General features: G+C 37.2%; 1 protein-coding gene across 43 annotated transcripts in view; it reads left to right on the top strand.

The window, feature by feature from the left end:
• CLASP2 (cytoplasmic linker associated protein 2) overlaps positions 1-26911 on the top strand; it is a 165362-nt gene that overhangs the window by 89126 nt on the left and 49325 nt on the right. For 5 of the 43 annotated variants that reach the window (XM_060180498.1, XM_060180503.1, XM_060180527.1 and 2 more), the window contains 11 exons: positions 216-386; positions 5659-5682; positions 8062-8079; positions 11370-11471; positions 11622-11648; positions 14976-15002; positions 18413-18583; positions 19788-19895; positions 23050-23112; positions 24073-24179; positions 26198-26221. In XM_060180498.1, the coding sequence (XP_060036481.1) occupies positions 216-386; positions 5659-5682; positions 8062-8079; positions 11370-11471; positions 11622-11648; positions 14976-15002; positions 18413-18583; positions 19788-19895; positions 23050-23112; positions 24073-24179; positions 26198-26221 (842 nt within the window). The remainder of the gene's footprint in view (positions 1-215; positions 387-5658; positions 5683-8061; positions 8080-11369; positions 11472-11621; positions 11649-14975; positions 15003-18412; positions 18584-19787; positions 19896-23049; positions 23113-24072; positions 24180-26197; positions 26222-26911) is intronic. The other 38 variants (XM_060180504.1, XM_060180512.1, XM_060180530.1 and 35 more) reach the window with 18 other exon arrangements.

Raw genomic sequence — 26911 nt, 5'->3', positions numbered from 1 at the left:
CTCCATCTTTATCTTTTAAAAAAAAAGTTGTTTTTGAAAAACTCAACACAGAGCAGTGAAACCCCGGTGAGTACAGAAAAAAACACTAGGCCACTCTGTCCCCTTTGTGACCAGTAGGCATCATAGATTAGCTCATGGTGGTTCAATGTTTATTGTTTTGATGCTGTTTGCAGTGATTTAAGTACTGTAAGTCATCTTTGTTTTGCTTTCCGTAGTCTCAGCAGGCAGCAGCAAAGCCAGTTCCCTTCCAGGAAGCCTGCAGCGTTCACGAAGCGACATCGACGTGAACGCTGTAGCAGGTGCCAAGGCGAATCATGCTGGCCAGGCTGTGCGGAGCGGGCGGCTGGGTGCAGGGGCCCTGAACCCTGGCTCCTACGCATCTCTAGGTAAGTCAGCTCAGCACTGGGAAATGTGCACTTTCCTGCTTGATTTCAGTGCAGTCAAGGTGATGATGGTAAAAGCCTATTTTATGTTTGTAGATAAAATGAATCTCCCTATTCTAATATGCTCCCGTAGTCCTCAGGTACCTACTTCTCCATGCCGTCGTTTTTGTCATCTCAATACAATTTTTTTTTCTTTTATGGTTTTCGAGTAGAATTTAACAGCTCTGGACTACTGCTGCATCCAACCACTAGTTACCAAAAGAGTCTCGGTACGTCTAGGGTAGGATAATAGGTTTGTATCAGGTATCTGTTATCTTCTACTTCCGTTCCCTTGCCTAAACCTGAAAGTCCTTTGAGATTAGGGAACATTTTAAGTCTAACATGTATTTACAAGACTCCTTCAGCTTTAAAAGTTTTGATGTTGTTTCTGTATTTGCACATCATTTTTATTCCTCCTGGGCACTACTGGTGGAATAGTAATCAGGGACATCATGGGAAAACAGTGAGGGGTACAGAGATTTTAGACCTGAATGTAATACATGGCAAATCTGGCTGCGCTCAGTGAGGAAGGATAGATTATCCAGTAAATAAGGTTTAGATGTTTGCTTTAAATTTTGGTACAAAATTAAATTAGAACCATGTTTCACACCATGTAAAAAAAAAAATCTGGGAGTCGGGTGGAAGCGCAGTGGTTAAGCGTACATGGCGCAAAGTGCAAGGACCGGCATAAGGATCCCAGTTCAAGCCCCCGGCTCCCCACCTGCAGGGGAGTCACTTCACAGGCAGTGAAGCAGGTCTGCAGGTGTCTGTCTTTCTCTCCCCTTCTCTGTCTTCCCCTCCTCTCTATTTTTCTCTGTCCTATCCGACAACAACAACATCAATAACAACAGCAACAATAAAAACAAGGGCAACAAAAGGGAAAATAAATAAATATAATAAAAAAATTTTTTTTTTAATCTCCTGGTGCTGGGCAGTAGCGCAGCAGGTTAAGCTCACATGGCACAAAGTGCAAGGACCAGTGTAAGGATTCCAGTTCAAGCCCCCAGGTCCCGACCTGAAGGGGGTAGCTTCGAAAGCAGTGAAGCAGGTCTGGAAGTGTCAGTCTATCTTTCTCTCGTCCTCTCTGTCTTCCCCTCCTCTCCATTTCTCTCTGTCCTATCCAACAACAATGACAACAATAATAACTACAACAATAAAACAATAAGGGCAAAAAAATGGGAAAAATGGCCTCCAGGAGCAGTGGATTCGTAGTGCAGGCACCGAGCCCCAGTGATAACCCTGGAGGGGGGAAAAAAAATCTTGACATAACAATACAGGTGAATAACTAAGCAACTTAATGAAAACACTGTTATTGAATATTCATTCATTTAGTCTCATATTGGGGAAGTAATTGCTAGGTAAAATAGTCCCCTTTAGATTAGGGGCCTATCCCTCATATTTAAATATTAAATTGGAAAATATAAACTTAAGTGGCTTGAAAACTGAAATGGAAAATGCTTTTGCCACATAAATGAATAATGTAAATGTCAGCAAGTTTTATAAAAACTGTACTTCCGGGGCCTAGTGGTGGCATATCCAGTTGACCTTACATGTTGCCATGTTTGAGGACCTAGGTTCAAGCCCACATGCCCACCTACCAGGAGATAGCTTCACCAGCAGTGAAGCAAGGTTGCAGATGTTTTCTCTGTCTCTCCCTATTTCCCCCTTCTAAAAAATCATCTGTGGGACCAGTGGATTCTTTGCATAGGCACCTAGTCCCCATGAGTAACCCTGATGGCAATTAAATAAGGGCAGGGAGAAGAAAAGGAAAAGAAAAACTGGACTTACTCTTATAGTAAAGTAGTCTTATATGAAGGAAGACTTACAGCAAACTTGTCTTTTAATAAACACCAGCACAGGGACCAAGTGGGGGTACACTTGGTAGAATGAACATGTTACAATGTGCAAGGACCAAAAAGATAGATACATAGAAAGAGAATACTAGTCAATCCGTACCTGAGGCCTTGCAAGAACCACTGCAGTTTCCAATGGAGGGAATGGGGACACAGAACACTAGTGGTGGGAACAGTGTGGAATTGTTCCCCTTGTAATTTTGTAGACCAATATTAAATCAATAATAATAATAATCCAACAGAAACAAAAACAAAAAGGATGGGGCCAGTATAGCTGAACTCACTGAAAGGGAGCATTTATTTCCTCCCTAGTCACAGCAAAGCTGTGCCAAAATATAAATCAGCCTGTACAGAAACAGACCTGAAATCCAGTTTCCACAGCAAGGGAAAAAAAGACAGAATTCAGACATTTGAGGAAACAGAGACAGCTTCACTAAGAAAGAAAGTCCACTGGGTAACAAACTGTGATCAGGAAAAGTTCTCCATGGTGCAGAACTTGAGTCTGGAGATCAGGGGAGCAGTTGTCCTGCGCCCCCAGCATACCCAATCCAGTTGCAGCCTTACAGCTTCAACACAAGAATGGGAGGTGAGAAACTATAGTTTGTAAACAAGCCGGCTGTCCAGAAGATGTCTACAACCTTTCTGAGTGCAGCTCTGGTGGACATCTTATTGCAACTCAGTCTCTGTTAATAACAAACCCTGGAGGACCCAGATCCTGGGAGAACTCTGCCTACCCCTGTTGTCTTAACTGAGCACACTGGGGGCTGAGAGACATGTATTAAAAAGCTTTGACTCCTAGCAAAACACCCAGCTGGCTCCAGCTCCTGGCTGACTACTGGCAAGCCAGCTACACTTTTGACAACCAACAAGCACCTTATAGACTCCCAGAGCATAGCCCACCCTATCGTCATAGCCAGACCACCCTGTACATTCTTGATCCTAAATCATAGCCAGCCAGCTAGCAAAGAAACCCCACAACTAGCTATTTCCTGCCAGCCCACGCCCCCATTTGTGCATTCTGTCACCAGCCTCTCTTTGAAGCTGACCACCAGGCACCAGCAGCCAGCAGGCACTCTCAGCTCTGAACTCCTGGTTCCTGCCAAGTTCTGCTGAAGCATGGTTCTAATCCTCCCTCCACACATACACCAACCAGTTAGGTCTTTACAGAGTACCAAATATAAAGAGAAAGCAGACAAAATGATATGCCCTAGTTAATCTAGAAAAAAAGCCTGATAAAAGTTGAAATATAACTGAGATATAAACTTTAGCAGCAGTCATTAGAATGCTCACTGAATGAAGAAGAAAACATAAAAAGTTGGTTAAAGTATGGAAGTATAAGAAAAATCGTAACAAACCATATTACTAAAGAATATAATAGCTGAGAGGCTGGGTGGTGGCACACCTGGTTGAGCGCACATGTTACAGTGTGCAAGGACCCAGGTTTGAGCCCCCAGTCCCCACCTGCAGGGGGAAAGCTTTGCAAATGGTGAAGCAGGGTTTCGGGTGTCTCTCTGTCTCTCTCACTCTGTCACCCCCTCCCCTCTCGATCTCTGACTGTCTCCAATAAAGATTTAAAAAAATAAAAAATACATACTTCTGTTATTTATTCTAGCCAATGCATGAATATGTTAAAGGATATGAATAAACAGCCAAGAGAAAAATTGCCTGGTACTAGGTCCAGAAGAATCTTAGGTACATGAATTTCTGTCCCTAGGGAGTTGAAATGTGCTACCCTCCTGTGACATAAAGTTTTGCCAGCACAGAAGTCTTGAGAACTCTACTTTGAATGTTTTTTATTTATTTATTTATTTATTCCCTTTTGTTGCCCTTGTTGTTTTATTGTTGTAGTTATTATTGTTGTTGTTGTTGTTGGATAGGACAGAGAGAAATGGAGAGAGGAGGGGAAGACAGAGAGGAGGAGAGAAAGATAGACACCTGCAGACCTGCTTCACCGCCTGTGAAGCGACTCCCCTGCAGGTGGGGAGCCGGGGTTCGAACCGGGATCCTTATGCCGGTCCTTGTGCTTTGCACCACCTGCACTTAACCCGCTGCGCTACAGCCCGACTCCCCACTTTGAATGTTTTTATGGAGACATCATCACATTCCCAGTGGATGGGGGAAGTTGGCTGGAAAGTCTAAGCTAATCATGGTTTTATTTATTTATTATTTTTTATGGTGATCATCTTTCATCCTGAAGCTTCTGAGAAGTCACCGCAGTAGAACACGAGACGTTCCAATCACCCAAAAAATTCTAGGGAATTTAGCAGCTTTGTCTGCCTCCTAATACCAGAATCAAAGACCAAATATTACCAAAAAAAGTCACTGCTAGCATTCTTAGAGGATATTGCAAGTCTGTGAGATGGTGCAGTGGGTAAAGTGTTGGGCTCTTAAACATGAGTTCCCAAGTTTGCTCCCCAGTTTCATATATGCCAGGGTGATACTCTGGTTCTCTCTCTTTCTCCCACACCCTTTCATAGATAGGTAAATCTAAACGAAGAGGGACAGAGGGATATGGAGAAAGAAAGAGATGAAAAGAAAAGAATGGTCTTAAGGCAGGTCTTATAACAGCTGTGCCAGAAAACAAGAGCAAAGACTGATACATGTCTACACTAAAAACTACAATACATTGAAAAGAAATTAAAGAAGGTCTAAACAAGTGAAAAGACTCCTAAGTCTATAGATTTAAAGTAGTTAATATGGTAGATTAATTTATGGATTCAATGCCTATAAAAAATCTAGCGGCCTTTTTATATCAATAGAAATTGCCAGGAGTCGGGCGATAGCGCAGCAGGTTAAGCACACATGGCGCTAAGCACAAGGACCGGCATAAGGATCCCAGTTCAAGCCCCCAGCTCCCCACATACAGGGGAGTCGCTTCACAGGCAGTGAAGCAGGTCTACAGGTGTCTTTCTCTCCCCCCCCTCTGTCTTCCCCTCCTCTCTCCATTTCTCTCTGTCCTATCCAACAACAACGACATCAATAATAAGTACAACAATAAAACAACAAGGACAACAAAAGGGAATAAATAAATAAATAAAAATATTTTTTAAATTAATGATGGGGGAGTTAAGAGCAGGGCTTGGAGGTTAACTCTAGTCTATACAGGAATGAATTTGTAACAGTCCAGGGCTGGGTGACTATTACAAAATTCACTAATTTTTCTTTTTTTAAAGCTAATGAAAATCATACTTATCTATTTGTTAGTGTATATGTGGCTTTTATTTCACATAGAAGCCTTATGTAGGATGTTGAGTTGAAAACAAGCTTCAAATATGACTATGCTGTGAGTTTTGTCTTCAAAAAATAATTTTCCTCAGTTTTATAAGCTCATCATTTCCAGCATACTAAGTTTTCCTCTGTTCTTTACTTGCTCTTCATCAAAGAGGATACTTCTGACAAGATGGATGGTAAGAACTTCCTTTCCTAATTCCACTTAAGATTTTCATGACCCATGGATTCTAGTTTGTTGTTGTTGTTCTCCTGATTTGCTAGGTCTAGAATACTTATTCAGGAGCACTCCTAATGTGAAAATGATTACCTAACTTTCTGATTGAATTCTGTGTTAGGCTTATCTATTGGGGGGCTTCTCAGTTTGTACATATATTTGGTTTCTCTTTGTTGTAAGTCAAGTTATTTACTTTATTTTTTATTTACCTGAGTTCTATTCTTGATTTTTTTCACTGCTTCTCTGAAATTTTAGATTCAGAAGAATAGAAAGAAAAATAAAATTTAAGTTACAGATGCTGTCTTTTTAAGAGTGAAATTTTAAACTAACATTTAATCAAATGTTTTATCTTTTGCTGCTTTATTCACTATAGTATTTTTAGCAATATGAGGTTTTCTTTTTTTGTTGTTGTTGATCTAATACTAGACAGCATATTTTATTTTATTTTATTTATTTTATTTTTATTTTTATTTTGTCTCCAGTGTTATTGCTGGGGCTCAGCACCAGCACTATGAATCCACCACTCCTGGCAGCCATGTTTTCCATTTTAATGGACAGGACAAAAAGAAATTGAGAGAGGCAGGGGAGATAGAAAGGGAGAGAGAAAGATAGGCACCTGTAGGCCTGCTTCATAGCTCATGAAGCATCCCCCCCTGTAGGTGGGGAGCCAGGGGCTTGAACCCAGATCCTTGTGCAGGTCCTTGCACTTAGTACTATGTGTGCTTAAGCAGGTGAACCACCATCTAGCTCCTTGGGTCTTATCTTTCTTTTCTTTTTTAATTTTTTATTTATAAAAAGGAAACATTGACTAAACCATAGGATAAGAGGGGTACAACATCACACAGTTCTCACCACTAGAACTCTGTATCCCATCCCCTCCCCTGATAGCTTTCCTATTCTTTAACCCTCTGGGAGTATAGACCCAGGGTCATTGTGGGATGCAGAAGGTGGAAGGTCTGGCTTCTGTAATTGCTTCCCTGCTGAACATGGCCGTTGACAGGTTGATCCATACTGCCAGCCTGACTAGACAGCATATTATCCACTCTTTCTCTTCACTTCATTAGGTATGTGATATTATCTAGGAACTCTCTATGTTTTAGAATTTACAAGAAGTTATTGACTGTAAATAACAGCATGAGATCTGGGAAAGATGGAGCAATATTTTTTTCTGTTGATTATTGCATATTATTACATAAACTAAAAGTGATATTTCTTCCATTTTTATAAAGTAGAGTATTTGTTTAATATTGGTTACATGATTATTATTTCATATTGGTCTTTATGCTTATTTGTATTTTAATGCATCTTACAAATTAAAATATATATTGAAATTTCATTAATTGAAATGAAAAACTACCATATTGTTACCATATTTCAAACCCTTTGCTATCACTCTTAAGATCCAGGGTCCTTTGAAGGCAGCTTATTTTCATTGTTGGACATGGGTTTAGGTCAGAAATATCAGCTTACTTGAGGAGTCCTCTGTGTTACATAGTGTGTTTTTCTCACTGATGTTCAGCCATCCATTAAAGTCTGTATGGGATACAGGAAGACAGTTCAGTGATTAAATGCAAGTCTCACATGTAAAAGACCCTAGGTTAAATTCCCAGCACCCTACCCCAAAGAATTTCTATATACGTAGACATGTATATGATTACTAGTTTTTATTTGCATGTTAGAGAGCATGCATAAATATTGAGCTGGATGGTTAGTGAAACTTTGTAATGCCATGATGAAAATACTAGAAGGCCTGGGTTATAGAGGTAGTACCCATCTTGTTGGGGCTACTAGTTTTTTATAGACTACCTTTTGAAAAATGTGCCAAAATTTATTCTTCCTCTGGGAGAGGCTATAAAAAAATCATTATTTCAAAGACATTAAATAGATAATTGAATATTTATTGTTTAGCATTTCTAATTTCCTTCACCATCTCAAATTTGGAGTATGTGATCTAGCTGATAGGGGCTGGTGTGGTGTCATACCTGGTTGAGCATACATGTTACAGTGTGCAAGGACCCAGGTTCAAGCCCCTGGTCCCCACTCCTGTACTCTCTTAATTTCTGATTGTCTCTATCCAATAAGTAAATAAAGATAAAAAAAAAAAGAGGGAAAGAGATGATAAAGTCTAGCCATTTTTCCATTATTTTTTTTTAGAATGCTATGAGTCACTAGGTTACCTCAAACTTTCTCAGAATGAACCATATGAAAATTAATTTAAGACTATAAAACTAGATCATTTTACTTTCACCCTTCCTGTTTGTTTAGTCTTGGGTGGGATGTGCCCATAGGTCTTATGTGGCAGAATTTGTTGAAATGTTATTGTTTTATTTCTCTTATTTAGGAACAGCATCTGATGATGGTAAGAATTATGCATTTTGTTAGTAACACAAATACCTCCACATTAATATTTTTATTAGTAGAAAATATTAAAAACTAAGGCTATTTTATTGAAAATTTATATAATTTGCAAGCTGTGATAGTTACATTTTGTGTTTGGTTGTGTTCATTGTACATGTAGTCTTTTTTTCTTTTATTCTTCATTCTAGAATTCTACTTTGCTGTTGATTGGATCATCTCATGCTGGAAAAGCATAATCAATTAACATTTTTAATATCTGCTATGAAGTTAGCATATAGGTTCAACTTTTCACTGATAACATTAATACATTTCTTTTTTTCAATGGGACCCACATTTATTTGTACTTGAGAGGAGCATGCACCATTGCTTTATCTTTGGAGTTTAAATAACATCATCATTTAAATTAATTTATTTAACCTTTCAGTGGTTTTATTTTGAATCATTGTGGATTTGCACATGCTTATATTGGAGACAGCAATGATTGAAACAGCAAGCTTGCCAGATATTTTTTTTTATTACTGAGTAGTTTGTCTTAGTAACAACTATTCATTTTTTTAAATTTATATAGAGGAAAAATTCTCCCCTTTTATATTTACTCTGTCTAAAGTACATTTTTCTTTTTTTTTTTAATTTAAGAAAGGAGACATTAACAAAACCATAGAATAAGAGGGGTACAATTCCGCACAATTCCCACAACCCGATCTCCATATTCCACCCCCTCCCCTGATAGCCTTCCCATTCTCTAGCTCTCTGGGAGAATGGATCCAGGGTCGTTGTGGGTTGCAGAGGGTGGAAGGTCTGGCTTCTGTAATTGCTTCCCCGCTGAACATGGGCATTGACTGGTCGATCCATACTCCCAGTCTGTCTCTCTCTTTCCCTAGTAGGGTGGGCCTCTGAGGAAGTGGAGCTCCAGTACACATTGATGGGGTCGTCTGTCCAGGGAAGTCTGGTCAGCATCTTGCTGGCATCCAGAACCTGGTGTCTGAAAAGAGAGTTAACATACAAAGCCAAACAAATTGTTGAACAATCATGGACCTAAAGACTGGAATAGTGCAGATGAAGTGTTGGGGGGTATTCCCTGCATGCTCTTGTGTACTTCTGCTTTCAGGTATATATTTTCTCCCTAGTTTATGGGCACGGGTGAACCTATGCTCTATCTCAGGGGACCTAGACTATATCTAGGTTTGGGGACTTTATTGGGGAGGGGAACACCTGGAATGGAATTAGAGAATACTATGAAAGGAAAGGGCTCACCCTGAGTGATGAAGCTGAAGGGTTGTCATTCCACACCTGAAGTCTCTGGTCACAGTCTGAAGTGAAGCATGCTGGGGTGGCACTCGTTGCGTTGATTAGGTTGTGATCCTCAGATGCAATATTATTTGATTTGAATTGAGAGCAGCATGCAGAAAAGTGGGCCCCATCCTAAGGTTCCAGGACTGGGGGAAATATAGGCTGTATAGTAGAAATGTGAGGTTCCTGTTGTCTTAGGGTTCAAGAAGACAACGGATAGTTATTGTTATCGTCACATTATTTGGTGATAGGGTTAACTTTGGAAAGTCCCTTTGATAGGGTTTGGGGTATAATACCCAGCATCTTGTATATGGCTGTGCTACCGGTTGCTTCTGTTTTCTTCTCAGGTTTACATGGATTACATTTGGTGATACAAAACCAAGTAGATTTAACATTTTTTTGGATCTTACATTATTTTTACATATATTTGAAATATTGTTTTATACCTGACAATGTGGTATAATTAGAATTGTAGTACCAAGATACTACATATACCCTAATTTCTTTGTTATATAGAATATGTGTAAGTTCTCCATTTCAAAAGTAATTTGTCTTTCTGTTTTACTTTTTATTCAGGAGAACATTGTGTCCTACACTATAAAAGAGTGAGAGACCTGAACCATGAGCTTTTTAGGGGCCTTCAAGAAGCTGATAGAATACTAGGACTCGGGAGTTGGGCTGTAGCGCAGCGGGTTAAGCGCAGGTGGCGCAAAGCACAAGGACCGGCATAAGGATCCCGGTTCGAACCCCGGCTCCCCACCTGCAGGGGAGTCGCTTCACAGGTGGTGAAGCAGGTCTGCAGGTGTCTATCTTTCTCTCCTCCTCTCTATCTTCCCCTACTCTCTCCATTTCTCTCTGTCCTACCCAACAACGACAACAACAATAATAACTACAACAATAAAACAACAAGGGCAACAAAAGGGAATAAATAAATAAAATAAATATTTTTAAAAAAAAGAATACTAGGACTCTGCCAGCTATACTTCTGGTTTAGTTTCTTTCTGTTTTTACTCCTAGTTCTTATTTACTCACTTATCTTCCCTCATTCATTTCTTAAACTGTAATTTCTCCTCACTCTTCCACTGTAGCTTTCCTAATTCATACAGCTGTGTCAGGTCAGCTACTATTTTGTGATGGCCCTACAACTAGTACCTTTCAACTAAAAAATATTCTGAGCCTTTCTTTGTGATTACAATTGATTTGATTTTTATTCTGATTTGATAGTTGTTGAGACTGTTGCTTGCAAACAACACCTGAGTATCTGCTAGTAATGTATTTTTGTTTTTACTAGTGACAGCTTAAACACTTTGATCAGTATTGTCTTTAATTCACGTGCTCTAGAAATGTATGTATTTTGGCTTGGTGGAGGAGGGTGAGGCATGATAGAGGAGACAGGAAAGCAGTTGAAAGATAGAGAAGGAAGTGTATTGAGTAAAGTGTCAACTCTCATTTGATTTTTTTTTCAAGTAATTTTACTTCAGGAACTGGTTGGTTGGGAGGAATAGAGTAGTGTTTCTTACATCTATAGTATTCAGATAAAAAGATTAAAAACTTTGTCTAATATTATAGTGTCTCTTTTTGCAGTTCCCTTTAGAAATAATTAAAATGGAGAGTCGGGCAGTAGCACAGCGGGTTAAGTGCATGTGGCGCGAAGTGCCAAGGACTCGCATAAGGATCCTGCTTCAAGCCCCCAGCTCCCCACCTGCAGGGGAGTCGCTTCACAAGCTATGAAGCAGGTCTGCAGGTGTCTGTCTTTTTCTCCCCCTCTCTGTCTTCCCCTCATCTCTCTATTTCTCTTTGTCCTATCCAACAACGATGACATCAGTAACAACAATAATAACTATAACAATAAAACAACAAGGGCAACAGAAGGGAAAATAAGTAGCTAAATATAAAAAATAGAAAGCACAACCAATTGGAAAATTACAGTAAGGTTTTTTTCACTCATTACTAAATATTAATATAGAATCACATCTTTATTGACATAATTTTATTCCTCAGGTCGAGTAAGAGCAAAGCTTTCAACGCCACTTTCAGGAATGGGAACTGCCAAGACAGACTCTAGAGGAAGAAGTAGAACAAAAATGGTGTCTCAGTCACAGCGTAAGTATTAGCCGATCGCTTATCCTATATTTGTCCTTAGGATAAGTTTGTTGCTTGTATATTACTGTATTAATAATGGGCCAATGGATAAAGACAAAGCTGACTTCAAAAAAGACAAGCCACATACTGAGTTCTTGTTCTGTACCTTAGGTTCATCATCACCAGACAAAAATGAAGGTATTTTTTTTTTCAATGTTTTGGGTCAGTTGTCATGCATGTTCTGGAACTTTTGGAGTGGGTGTTGTCTTGTCTTTGGTGTGTGGTTAGGGTTACATCACTGATATCGACCACTTAGAAGGAAAAACTTGACCTGTTGTACAAACTTTTGCATGAAGATATTTAAAATAGCGCAAATGTCTTAGCCTTAAGGTTCTCACAGTCTACTCAGAAACTTGCAAATGTGGAAAATTGTGCTTTTTAGAAGCAAAATAATTGTCATCTGGTAACATCACAATCTGGTCACATCTAGCTAATGCAGTCAGGATAGGTATGTGTTGTCTTTGTATCCCTCCCCCAACCCCCAATTTGTTAGCATGTTTGTCAGTCTTATCCTGATTGGTCATTAGGAAATATAATTTGAAAGAACCAGTGCCGCTACATCACTTACTAAATTTAAGATTCATATTTTTGCTCTTTCATAGGGAGTTGAGTTGCTCAAAAGCACAATTTTGAGGTAGAAGAATGTATGATCTACTTCTACAGGTTTCAGGTTAATATCACACATATGTCATCCTTAATTTAAATGGATCTGTTCCCGTTGCATTTTTACCAAGAGGCTTTCATTAGCATTTCTCAGAAATCGTTTGTAGGGGAATAATTCTGGAGTTAGTTTACAAACTTGGCTAATTTGAAAAGAAATAGATTAAAGTATCTTCTGGTGTCTAGGTGATTTTCTTTCTCCTTTTTAGCAGAGCTTTGCTCAGCTCTGGTTTATGGTGGTGCAGAAGATTGAACCTGGGACTTTGGAGCCTCAGGCATGAGAGTCTCTTTGGATAACCATTATGCTAGCTACCCCTCCCCATGTTTAGGTGATTTTTCAGAACACAAAGATCCTGTTTGTTTTTCAAGTTGTTCCTGATTCTTGGAATCAAATGAAAGAACTGAGTTTAGGGAAAACCAAAGTGTGATTACATGTAAGCCCTTTGTAACAGATTCTCTTTTCCTGTCTTCAGAGTATGAAAAACAGTGAAAATGCAAACACAACAGAATCCTAAAAATAAGCAGAAATACTCATTAATTAATTTTTATGCAAATAGAAAAAAATGACAACTACCTTCTGAATGAGTATTTTCTGTCAGCAAAACTAGGGATAGATCCTAACAGATTCTTCTTTGCTCTTGTGTATTTTTAGAGTAATTTGTTTTTAAATATTTCTTTATTAATGAGCAAGAGGATAGAGAAAGATAGCCAGAGAGTTACTCTGGTATATGGACTGCCAGCAGTCAAACTCAGAGCCTCATAATTGAGAGTCCAGCACACACTTTCTATGCCATTTAAAAGTAATCTTTAAATACTTCTTCCCCCCTTACCAAAACACTGCTCAGCTGGGTAATGGTGGTATAGAGCATTGAACCAGGACCTCAGATTCAAAGGCATGAAAGTTATTATGGTTATATCCACACCCATAGAGTTATTTTTTAAGTAATTTAATCTTGTGTAGTGTAGTATTACAATTTAGAACCACCATGCTACTCTGAGTGGAGTGTCCACACCAACATCAGCAACACTTGGGAGGTATTTGTACAATTATCTTAAGCCACCACATTATTTAATGAATTTAGTCATTAAGAAGATCACCAATGCTTTGTGTTATAATAAAGCTTGAAATTTATTGATCTGGGTCTGTACTGTCGAAATTTGAATCATGAAAAAAAAATTTGTGCATTACTTCAAGTTGCTTTATTTCCATATATTGATTTATCAAATGAAGAGTATAATCTCATAGACTTGCTATGAGAATTGAATGTTTAATACACTGAAGACAGTGCCTGGGCCCAAAGAATGTAATATATATATATTTGTAAGCCAGTGTCTTCATTTGTTTATCCACTTACTGGGGGCTGTGGGAGAAAGGGTTAGAGGGAGAAGAGAGAGAATAAGAACACACTAACCAGAGCATTACTCAGGAACCACATTCAGGACCTCAGAGATCAGAGTCAAGGTTTTTACCCACATTGCTACCTCTCAGTCTGATAAACTTTTGCTGATTACTAGTAGTAATAGTAATAGTAGTGGTAGTAGTATCAGAGTACTGCTCAGCTCTGTTCATGGTGGTATTGGAGCCTTGAGAGTGAAAGTCTTTTTGCATAATCACTGTGTTGTCTCCCTGGCCCTCCTGCTTTTTATTCTTAACCTAATGTCACCTGAACTTTATTCTGTTGTGTACTTCTATGTTTTGTTATCCTTAGGACTTTGGGAAAGAGAAATAAGTAATGACAAATTTAGGAAACTTAAAGCATAAGAAAACAAATATAGCAACCAGTAAGTTTGTGTACTTAAGGATAAAACCTAAGTTTATATAAGATTACATCTCTTCTAAAGTAAGACTAATTCAGAGCAAAAATTCATACTGGTTCATGTATTTTAAGTATGTTGTGACTACTGATAAGTTCATTCAAATAAAGCATTTGGATTTTCTTTTTGAAGCATGATCCATAATACTTTGAATTATTTCCTAAAGTGTGAGGATATAATCATGGGCTTTTTAGAACTATTAGGATTTTAAGATCAGAAGACTCTCCCAATAGCTTATAACTTTTGCACAGAAATATAGCCTCAATCTTCATCTTTTGTTTTGTTCTAAACACTTATGTTAGGATTTGCATGGTCTCCATATACTTTTATATCATTACTTAGGAAAAAAAAAATCTCTTGAACCAAAGCAGGTGTATTCTGACAGCTATACTGGCCCAGTAAAGAGACATTCACATTTATACTTCCATAAGGATGTGTCTCTCATTGTTGGTAGTGACTGGTTGTGGACAAATGACTGTACAGCCTTAGCAATGTTTATTCTCCGCCCAACCCTTCCAAACTCCCTCACCATTTGTTCATGTGTGTCGTAAGAGAAATAGCAAATTTTTAGTTTTTTTATATAATTTTTCTTCAGCCATAAGTTACTGTGATTTCTTCTTCTCTGTAATTTTAATGTAAATATTTAATAAAAACTTAAATATTAAATTACAGACACTTTTCACTCATAAAAGAATCGCTGAAGAATTTGCATTTCCTTTTGCAACTTCATCTCATCTGCTTTGTATACAAGTGTCTTCAGTTTATCAGCTGCAAAAATTATTAAATGTACTGCTTTTCTTACAGACAACGATGGCTTGGGAATTTTGCAAAGTCTGCTTTTTTGCTATATAGGATTTTTTGTTCTTTCCTAAGAACCAACTAAACCAACTAAAAGCTTTCTTATTTGCATCTGCCATCCATTGTAAATCTGCTCCTTCCCTCTCCATAAAGTATAACCCTTACCCTAATTCTGCCTTTGCACTTGTTCAGGATCACAGTCTGCTAATACCATTGGTGGTAAGAATTTATAGAATTTATGTGTGTACCTATTGTTTGATCACGTGTTTTCATTTTCAAGAATAGGTTCTATTCAGCAGAAATTCTTGGCATTTAGTGTTCCGTCATTTTATGGCCATGTTAGGGGGAAATTGCCAAATAGGATGTTTCTTTGGCCCATCTTTTATTATCCTGAATCCAAAAAAAGTATCCACGATGACCCTAGAGATGTAAACATTCAAAGCAAAGGTACCATTGTAATATCTTGAGACTATCTCATAAAGCTGTAAAATAGTTTGAAAATCTTAGGCAGCATAAGGGAAATTAGGTATTCAATTTTGGTTTTCAAAAATCAAGTATTATCTAGAAGCAAGTGATTCAATAGGCTTATTGTGTTAACAGGATTATCATCAACTCTGATTCTCAAAGAATTAGCCATAGCAGTTCTTTGATGAGCAAAAAGCCTTGATACATTTTTTTCTTATTATTGATATTCTAACTATAAATCTAAAAATGGGTTGTTAGGCACTAGGGTAATCACACTGTTGATGTGGAGGTTGGGAAATACTGGAGAAGAAAGAGTTAAAGCAAATGAACAGTCAATTTTATTTCCTAAAAGAGGACATGACTGAATTTAAATATATCGATAGTGAACTTGTGTGATCTTGATAAATATAATATAACCTATATGTAGTTACTCCTATACTATATGGCACCTCTCTGCTGAATAGACCCACATTTCAAGAAATTCTCCAGTCTTCTACCAATTCCTCCTGAATTTCTATTAATTTTAATAGAATATCATATTGTATGTGTTCAGTTCATTATTTTTATGTTTTATATTGTTGCAAATGTTCCCATAAAATATTCATCAGCTTATCTTGCATTTGTGAGTTTGTGGCATGTTGGGTGTTTGGATGTTTTTGGTGTGTGTGTTTAGTTTAGACACTGCATGGTGATAATAATAGGTACCTCATGAGTATCCTTAAGATTTTAACGGAATGAAGCCTGATTCAAAGATTTCTCCACTTGATGCATAAAACAGCTCAGATGAACTATCCCTTCAAAGTAGACTTCAGTGATTTTCCTATGATAATTTAGAATTCATTCTCAAAAGAAAAATTAATTTTAATAGAAACTCAGGCATGTTTTACATTAGAAGATAACCAATCTAAGATAAGTCTCATTTTTGTGTATTAGTAATGTTTAGGAATTATGCTTGAACATAAATTGTATTCAGTAAGGCCATGCCAAATAAGAAGCAAGGTTCCTAGCTTAGATATCCTTGGACCACACCCAGTGTATTTCCATCCCTGTATTATTTGTGTCTTATCCCTACACAATCTAATAAGTCTTTAAATTTCAAATGTTTTAAATATTACAAAATCTGGCCAGTATTGTCTCAAAACAAAATTGGCCAGAACCAAAAAGTCATCACTCCCTTACTTACACTGGTACTCCCTCCCTCATTCACTTCTTACTTGGTATTTGCACTTTGGCTTTGTGGAAATGGAGCTTAACTAGGTAAGTTTATACATGGTGAGCTGTATTGCCTTAAAAGTGGTGCCCAGTGAAGGAGAAAAGTTCTTTTGTGAAAATTTATTTAATGCACATAGTATGAAGTGCAGCAACCCACGCAGTGCAGGGATCCTGGCTCGAGTCCCAACTCCCCACCTGCAGGGGGTCACTTCACAGGCAATGGAGCAAGTCTGTAGGTGTCTGTCTCCCCCTCCTCTCTCAGTTTCTCTCTGTTCCATCCAACAACAACAAAAACTGGAGAAAAAAAAGAGAGATCTATTTAAATGCAAAATTAAATTTTCTGTAATGCTACCAGAGTCTCTGATTAAATTATTAGTTGAATTATGTAGTCCATTTTCTTACTCAATTTTTTTTTTATTAGAAGGTTAACATTAACCTTTAAAATCAACTCATGATTCTAGCATAAAAACATTTTTTTCCAAAAGTCGGGTGGGTTAAACTCATGTGGCGCGAAGTGCAAGGAAAGGCTGAAGGATCCTGGTTCAAGCCCCGGGCTCCCCATATGCAGGGGAGTCCCTTCACAAGTGGTGAAGCAGATCCACAGGTGTCTATCTTTCTCTCCCCCTCTCTATCTTCCCCTCCTCTCTCCATTTCTCTCTGTCCTATCTAGCAGTGACAACATCAACAACAACAATAATGACTACGACAACAATAAAAAAGAAAAAAGAAAAATACAAGGGCAACAAAAGGGAAAATAAATAAATATTTAAAAAATTAAAAATATATATATATTTTTTCCTTTAACCTCGCCCCAGTCTCTGAGATCCAGGTCCTTATCTGGATTTCATTGCTGCCTTATCATCTATCTTCCTGTCACTGAAAATCACTGGTTTAGAAAGGGCCTGGGCCTGGCTTATTTGACATCTGCTTACTCTATTGTTTTTGTTTTGTTTTACAGATTTTATTTATTTATTAATGATAAAGATAGGTAGAAAGAGAAAAAGGACCAGACATAACTCTGGTACATGTACTGCTAGGGATTGAACTCAGGACCTCATGCTTGAGAGTCCAATGCTTTATTCACTGTGCCACCTCCCAGACCACTTTACTGTTCTTTTTCTACCCTCAGTTCTTCTGTATCTGTATACCAGGCTGTGGACACCCACAGTCCCTTTGCTATTTGAAGCAGTTTGTATAAAGTAACCTTTTTCCGCTGATTCCATTTTGTAAACCTTTGATTTTGTGTAAATATAAATAGGTAACTTTGTTTTAATGCTGGAAAAACTAAGTCTCAAATATGCTTCATACAGTTGAGTGTGGGTAACCTCTGTAGGCCTCCCCCCCCCCATTCTTTTATGTAGAGAAATAGATAACATTGCTCCACCGTCCATGAAAAACCAGCCTCCCACCCCCCCCCAAGTGCTGTATAGTGCTCCCATCTGGTACTGGGACTCAAACCCTCAAGCATAGTAAGGCATGTTATGTGCCTTGCTGTGAGCTATCTCCCAACCCCATTATATATTCTTAACAAAATCAAGTGTGGTTAGAGATACTTTTTTCTTATAAATATTTAGCCTTTTCAAGAGAATTTATATCTTTTTCACACAGAACATTTTAGCCATATGAAATATGTTAGGTGAGTTATTTCTTGCAACATCTTTCATATTATCTGTGTTCTGAAACCCATAATGTTGTCCTTATTAAGCATATAGCATATAGCATATCATACCCACCAGACTACAAATATGTTTACATGATTGACTAGTACTTGTAGTATGCCACTTTTTTTTTCCAGGTTCCAACTACATAGAGTATTTCTCTATTCATTTTCTTTGACTTAGGTTATGTCATACCATGCCAGTTTTCTCAGACTTATTTCCTGAATTTAAATCTTTCCAGCAAGTTTTCTTAGAGTTCACATCATAACATATTCATGTGTATTTGGTATTCAGCTGGCAGCCGATCTGGGTCTCCAGGAAGAGTTCTGACCACAACGACCCTGTCCACTGTGAACTCTGGTGTTCAGAGAATCTTGGTCAATTCAGCCTCAGCACAGAAAAGAAGTAAAATCCCACGGAGCCAGGGCTGTAGCAGAGAGGCTAGTCCGTCTAGGCTCTCAGTAGGTAAGAATTTCTTGGGGCTGAGCAGTGGTGCATCTGGTAGGGTGCACAAGGGTTACAGTGCACACAGGCCCCGGGTTCAAGCCCCTAGTCCCCCCTTACAGTGAAGAAGTTTCACAAGTGGAGAAGTGCTGCAGGTGTCTGTCTCTTTCCTTCTCTTTTTCTATCTTCCCCTTCCCTCTCAGTTTCTCTTTGTCTCTGTCAAAAAAAAAATTATTTGTGAGACTTTAGACTTTGGACCTTTTATTTGTGTTTAAGGCTTTGGTATTAGTGAAGACTCATAAGTTTAAGAAAGGAAGCTAATAATAATAATCAAAGAGAAGTGAAATAAGAAGTTATAAATAGTATTGTAAGTATATTATCTTGAAACTATGATTCATTTATATTTAGTAGAATATTTTCCCTAATTTCATGAAAACTAGAGACTATATTAAAGGAATAAAACTGTATTCTAGGTAATGCTTCATCAAAAGTAATTCCTTATCAATCTTAAATAGTCTTGGCTAATGATCAGTTTTTTGTTTGCTTGTTTGTTTTGTTTTGCCTCCAGGGTTATTGCTAGGGCTAAGTACTTGCACCATGAATCCACTGCTCCTGGAGGCTATTTTTTCCCCCTTTTGTTGCCCTTGTTTCTTTTTATCATTGTTGTTTTTATTGTTATTGATATCATTGTTGCTGGATAGGACAGAGAGAAATGGAAAGAGGAGGGGAAGACAGAAAGGGGGGAGAAAGATAGACACCTGCAGACCTGCTTCACTGCTTGTGAAGCAACCCCCCTGCAGATGGGGAGCCGGGGGCTGGAACTAGGATCCTTGCACTTGTCCCCTGCACTACTGCCCAACCCCCCTTAATGATCAGTTTTTAAGAAGAAAAAAAGAGGACTTAGGAAGATAACTCAGCCTGTTAATGGCTATTAGAACTCTGTCTTGCATGCCTTAAAACCCAGAAACTTATGCCACCTTATGCCAGAACTGAATATTCTGACTCTCTCTGTCTCTCTGTCATTCCCTCTCTCCCTTTTCCCTTCCTCCACTCATCTTTCCCACTGTCCTGCATTCCTTCCCCTTTTAGTCTCTTTCATAATAAAATAGATCTGTTTTTTCAAAGATAAAACAAAAATAAGAAAGAAAAATAATGCCAAAAATATCCCCAGAACTAATTCTGTTTTCTATTTTCCTCTTCTTTTGCTGCCATTTGTTTATGCCAGCCCGAAGCAGTCGTATTCCTCGGCCAAGTGTGAGTCAAGGCTGCAGTCGGGAAGCCAGTCGGGAAAGCAGCAGGGACACGAGTCCTGTTCGCTCTTTCCAGCCCCTTGGTAAGTACTTGGGCTGTTGTGAGATGCAGTGCCTATCCTCTAGGTCACCTCTGACTCTTCTATACTTACATTTCCTCAACAGTAAAAGTAGGATAATAATAGCATGTGCTGCCTAGAGTTTGTGTTGGAGAGGTTGTAAGTGAGAGAATAACTGACAACAGTCCCATAAGACAGTTTTTTGTACATAGAGAGCCCTTGGTTATCATGCTCATAGTCATTGCCACCACTGCTACACCATTGTCCTCTCCTGAAGCTCTTTTTTTTCTTACCTACATACAGTTTCATTATACTCTGGTGACAAAAGACCTTAATTGCTTAATGATACAGTACCTGCATTTGTATTACGCGAATACTGAAAATTTGTTAGAAAACATGAGCTAAAAAAAGAAACTAAAAAATTTTAAACCTGTGCAATAGTCAAAGATTGGGATAAATTTGTAGCCAACAACTAATTACTTAAAAAGTAAGCATTATCAGGCCATGCGATAGCTCACTTTGGAGTGCACCTGCTGTGCCTAGTTTACAGGCATGCAGCCTGGTTTCAAGCCCAAACTCATAGAGGCACTGAGGGAAGCTTATGCCACCTTGCACTGACACACGTGTAGGCATCACTCTCTCTCTACACACCCTCCCACTCCTGGTTTTTCCTTTCCTTTTTTTTTTTTTTTTTTTTTTAATTTGACCAGAGGACTGCTCAGCTCTGGCTGATGGTGGTACAGGGAATTGAACCTGGGACTTTGGAGCCTCAGGCATGAGAGGCTCTTTGCATAATCATTATGCTATCTACCCTCTTTTATTATTATTATCTTTATTATCTTTATTTATTTACTGAATAGAGACATCCAGAAATCGAGAGGGAAGGAAGTGATAGGGAGAGAGGCAGAGATACCTGCAACACTGCTTCACCACTCACAAAGCTTTCCGACCCAGAGCTCGAACCTGTAACATATATGTTACAGGCTCAGTAAGGTGCGTCACCACTCAGCCTCAGTGGTCTTTCCTTTTCTATCTGAAAAAACAGCCAGGAACAAAGAAACCCTGGTGATGACTAAGAAATGTAAGCATTGTCAATATGTCTATTTATTTACTTATATGTCAAGATGTCTACGGATATGTACTACTATTTAGCCGTTGACTTTGGAGCCTCAGGCATGAAGGTCTTTTGCATAACCGTGATACTCTCTCCCAAGCCCCATTATTTTATAGACTGATCTTTAAACGTTGATTTGAAAAAAATTTAAGTACTTAAATTTTTTTACTAAAGGAAATGGTTTTCCAGGTTCTAGTGATTTGTCCTAGATTAAAGAAACTAATTTTGTTTTGTATTTTGTTGTTTGGTTTTCTGGGCTTCCCCCCCCCCCCCAAAGAACTATTTAGTTTTGGCTTTTGGCTTATGAGGATTAAACAAGGACCTCCAAGCTTCAGACATAAAAGTCTGATGCACAAACCACTGTGCTATTTCTCCAGTACCCATTATTAGATCTTTTAACCACACAGCTTTAGAATATTTTTTTTTGTTTTATTTCCATGTTAATACTATAAAGTGAAAGACACGATATAGTAGATTAATCCTTTTCTTACACAGAGAAGAAGAGTAGCACACCCAGGAGTCAGGTTTTGTCCTCATTCTCATTTCTGGTATATTTGCCTACATTCTGCTGTCTTTTATTTCATGAAATCTTGTTTGTATTGCCATACAGCAGATGAATCCAATAGCATTCCATTCATTCAGTTGTGGTTCAAGCCCAACGTGAGGGTCCGGAAGCATCAGAAATAAATGAGAGCAGAGCAAACTTGAACTTCTCTTGAACTCACACCCTTATTCTCTTTATTTCTGGAATAAATAAAAGGTTCACTTTATTTCTGCTACATGAGTAGTACTCCTTACCTGTTATCTTCAGTCATAGATACCTATCAATTCCATAAAGTTTTTCAGGGGGTAGACAGCATAATGGTTATGCAAAAAGACTCATTCCTGAGGTTCAAAAGCCCCAGGTTCAGTCCCCTGGACCACCATAAACTAGAACTGCATAGTGCTCTAGTTAAAAAAAACAGGAAGTTTCTCAAAGATTTTTATCCAATAGACACTTCCATATTGGTCCAATTCTTTCTCCCCCCCCCTTTTTTTTTAACAGTTATTTCTATTGAGTAAAATTAAAGCTATGCAAGTATATTTTAATAATACCAATCACCTTTCAGGGTTTGGTAAACTTCCCTTTGTTTAATCCTTTCTGTCTTTTGAATCATATTTATAAAAGTGCTATGGCAAAGAAAAGAGTGATTTGTGTAGTAAAAATACTTTTACTGTTCTAATATATCTAAAAAGATTTAAACTATTTTATAAAAAATGTAAATTAATTTTTCTGATTTATTTCCATTCTTGAAATGATTGACTTTATGATGTTATGAAAATCACAATTTGAAATATGCTGAATTTAGATTTAAAGAGACATTTCAATTATTTTTAATGATTTCATGAAGTTAGTATGCTTTTCTTATGTTCTAATATGCACTGATATCTAAATCATTTTCTACTGTATGTATAATTTGTTCTATGAACCATTATAGAAAATGTGTATGTTAACGTTAATGAGATGTAGTGTACTCTGAATAGTATGAACATAATATGTGTACTGCATTAGAGAAAAGACCTTCAAAGAGTACAGGATACTTAGGGATATCACTTCCTAGTAGCATGGCGTTACTAGAAATAAATGAAACCTCTCTTTATGCTTTTGTTTAGCTATTCATAAAATTCAATAGTAGTAATTACATGATTGGGTTTAGGATTAGAGAAGATATGATGATTATTGGTTGCTATTTACCATAGTGGTTTTTTTTTTCAACTACAGTGTTCATTTTTTTGTTTGTTTATTTGTTTCATGTTTGTATTTTTGACATTTCCTTCCATTTGAATACTTCTTTTTTACTGTCTCCTGTGGGCCTATGTCGGTCCCCTTAGGTGTGAGATCTGTTGTATGTCCAGGGTGATGTTACAGTGCTGATGTTCAATGATCCTATATGGCAATATTCTTATCTATAAATATGAATGGTACTACCAGTATTAACTAATTCTCCTTGCCTGACTGTAGTGCTGCCACTATTCCTTGTTTCTGTAGTAATAGATGAGGTTTGTATGGTCCTGTTATTCCAGCCTCCAGACACCATTCCAGATCTACTGGTGCCCTCTACGCCCCCGATGTGTATGGGGCCTCAGGTGAAGGATGAGTACATTTTCACTATCATCTATGCATCCATCTCCAATTTTTGTCCTTTTTTTGTTTCTATTAAGTAATATTCACATTTTAAATTTAATTTGTTTTTCTTTAACTTTAATTTGTTAGAGAGTAAATCATCTGTAATATATTTTTTTAATTTCCCCCCAAGTAACTTTTTCCCCTCCGGTAACCTTATTTGAGCATTTTTCTTACTGGCAGATGGACATTTTTTTCTTCAGTATAACCTGTTATATTATTTTAGAAAATAGAATTGTCTTATGTTCTCAGTTATGTATTTCATCTTTGTACATATGTTTAAAAAAAACCAAAATGGTGGATAAAGTGTTTTAATTGTAAGTAGTGGTATACAAAGTAATTGAGGGGAATAATCCATTCTAGTTTGTCTTTACACACCTCAGAATGTCAGACGCATAGGCGATGCTTAACAAATTTCAAATAACTTATAGGATAAAATAAACCTATCTTGAAGGAGAAGAGGTAACAATTGGAGGGGTTTTCCCTTGTAAATCCCAGCTAGAGCTTCATCAAGCTCCCTAGTTGTTATTTGCTTGAAGGTTCATCTTTGTTCCTGTTACTCTGTGGCTCACCCATATGGTTTAGATTTGCCTAACTGATATATCTGAGTTAAGTAACATCTATAAACTTGCGATTTGCAAGCTTTTAGTCAGCCACCAAGCTATGATTTCTTCTATCTTCTGGTCATAAATGTATGTTAGCTCTTGTTCTTGCAGTAATTTTAATTTTCTTTACCCTTTATTTAGCTAAAAAGTTAAATGTATGCAGAAAATACAATTATTGCTTTTAAAATGCTTTGCCCCATTGGTTTTTTGTTTTGTTTTTGTTTTTTTCCTCCTCCCCATAAGGATCCTGAAGTTACCGATCTAACACTATTATTTTTACAACTCTCTCAAAGCTGTTTTCCTTCTTTTGGTGACCAGGTCCAGGGTATGGGATCAGCCAATCAAGCCGACTGTCATCTTCTGTCAGTGCCATGAGAGTCCTGAACACAGGTTCTGATGTAGAGGAAGCGGTAGCAGATGCCTTGGTACTCTTCTCCATTTCCTTATCCTAGATGTACCAGTTGTGAAACTAGCATACAAACGTGCCAGTTTGTCACTGTGCAAAAGGAGAGGGGAAAATTCTTGTGGGTTAAATCTAAGAATATCAAACATGGGCAATATATATAAATGAAGTTGTGTAATTAATTTTTAACATTTATTAATTGGTCATAATTTTAAACCAGGGCCAGTAGTAATTGATAAGGTGTCTAGAATATAACTATTGGTGGCATTATTAGTACAGTGATGTTTTTTAAAGCACAGAGTTCACTTAGAGTTAAGAGCAGATAGATAACATAAATATGTCTGCTATAAGCATATAATTTCTTTTCTTTAAGTTTTTAAAAAGTATTTATTCCCTTTTGTTGGCTTTCTTGTTTTATTATTGTAGTTATTGTTGTTATTGATGTCATCATTGTTGGATAGGACAGAGAGAAATGGAAAGAGGAGGGGAAGACAGAGAGGGGAAGAGAAAGACAGACACCTGCAGACCTGCTTCACCGCCTGTGAAGCGACTCCCCTGCAGGTGGGGAGCCGGGGGCTTGAACCAAGATCCTTATGCCGGTCCTTGGCGCTTGGCGCTTGGCGCTTTGCGCCACCTGCGCTTAACCCACTGTGCTACTGCCTGACTCCCAAGCATATAATTTCAAGACTAGTTTAACCTTCAGTGTTAAAGTATTATTTATCCTTAGGGTACTGTCTTATTTAGTCTTTTAGTTATTTGTATTTTCTGAATTGAGAAGAAATACAATGTCAGTGTATATTATAAATTTATTTTTTGTTTTAGATTAAGATTGATTTATTTATTTGAGAGAGAGAGAGAACAGCAGGACCTCATGATTGAGGATTTAACATTTTATCCATTACTCCACCTCCTGGCCAAATAAATTATCTTCCTGGTCCTTTATGTCTAACACTGTGAACATTAGATTTCAAAGTAATGTACAGAATGTCTTGGAAGAGTGCTGTGCATGGAGCACAGCTGGTTTCCTCACTTGGAATTATGAAGGAAATGTCATTTGAACACTTCTCAGTGCTCAAAGTCGATTCAGTATTACACATACTCTTTCCAGTTCTGCATTTGAGACATTTAATTTCTCAGTTACAACTTCTTTTATATTGAAAAAATTGAGTATGTCATTTAAAATTAGATGACATTTTAACCGGTATTGATATAATTTTTACTAAAGATTTGAAAACCATGTTATAAAAATATTTATTTATATTAGCTACATAATATAAAATACACATGTAGAATTTTTCCTATTCCTTCAGCCATTTGATTGTTACTTTTTAATAAATTAATATGACTAAACTTTGTTCTCTGGGATATACTAATCTCATCTTTTCGATGAGATTGAAACAGTCATGCTTTAAATTTGCTATTCTTCATTGATATATTTCTCAATTCACCATTTCTAGTTTCTTTTTAAATGATAACTTACTAGTGAAAGACTGTCATATGAATTTTATGAATGGAATAGGTTATTTTTTAGTTGAATTATTATTTATAATACAAGATGTTAAGTTTGAATTGTAAGAGGAGTATTTAACCAAGTCTAAAACATGAACTCCAGTCAGTTGATTCAAATATTATTATTTACATAGTATAGATGTTCAGTTATAGCTTTCAACTTTTATGAAATATCTTTCCAAATTTTAGGTCTAATGTAGACCTGGGGGGGGGGGAATCATAGAATTAAAATTAATTTGGAGACAACAAAAAGATTGAAATAGGATGGATTCAGTCTGAGAAGACTAATTAGAATAATTTTTGTTGTTGGATTTTTCTTTGGATGTTGGCAAAGATGAAGGCAAAATACTGACAAAAGGTACTCGGAAGATTAAAGATAAAATCTTTGAATAAAGCAATTTTTACATATCTGTATATTAAAAAGCTTAATGTTTCTGATTATGGGCATCACTCATGCCTCTTCACTGTGCTATTTAGCAAAATGTTCTTCATTGTTTTTAATTTTTCTCTTTAAAAATTTACTGCTCTCAGCTCTTAGGAGACATACGGACTAAGGTATAGACATTGCTATTTTCTGACATCTTTTGACACCATAATGTTTTTTTTTTCATCAGTTTAATAGATCTGCAGCTAAGACAGTGGAAGTATTAAAATCCCTAGATATACATTCTCTTTTTCTCTTTCTATATGATTACCAATAGGGAGATAATACTTGATTAGAGTGTTTTAAAGGATGTTCTTATCTTTTAAGCATGACGGCTTCATACAGATAAGATTATACTGATATCTTTAACAAAACTGCTCCTGGAGTCCAACATGGAAATAGCACATTTGCCATTTAAGTTTGGTTGGAGTCTCTAAGTCAATACAAGGCATTTAATGATAGAAATATTTATAAGCCTTTTTAATTAAGTTCAGTTATATTTATTTTAGGTTCTGGAGAATTTATTGCCTCCTGCGACTGTTTTAAGTGATTGTGCTTAATATGTTTCATAGAAGTGTTTGTTGTGCTCACTATCCCAAGTCCAGATACCATATTATATAAACATTTCAAAATCTTCCAAAGAAATCTAAGTTATTCTCTCTGTGTGTCTCTGTATCTATCACTACCTCTTTCTTTCATTTTACTTTTAATATGCAAGGTATCATATATTAAATGATTTGCTTTAAATGTTGAAATATAAAAGAAATCAAACATTCTTACTCATGCTGAAATAGATGCTGTATGGACACTTTGGGAAAAAC

The sequence above is a fragment of the Erinaceus europaeus genome, chromosome 21 (genome assembly GCF_950295315.1).
Source record: "Erinaceus europaeus chromosome 21, mEriEur2.1, whole genome shotgun sequence".
NCBI lineage: Eukaryota > Metazoa > Chordata > Mammalia > Eulipotyphla > Erinaceidae > Erinaceus > Erinaceus europaeus.
This window is presented reverse-complemented; position numbering and strand designations above follow the sequence as displayed.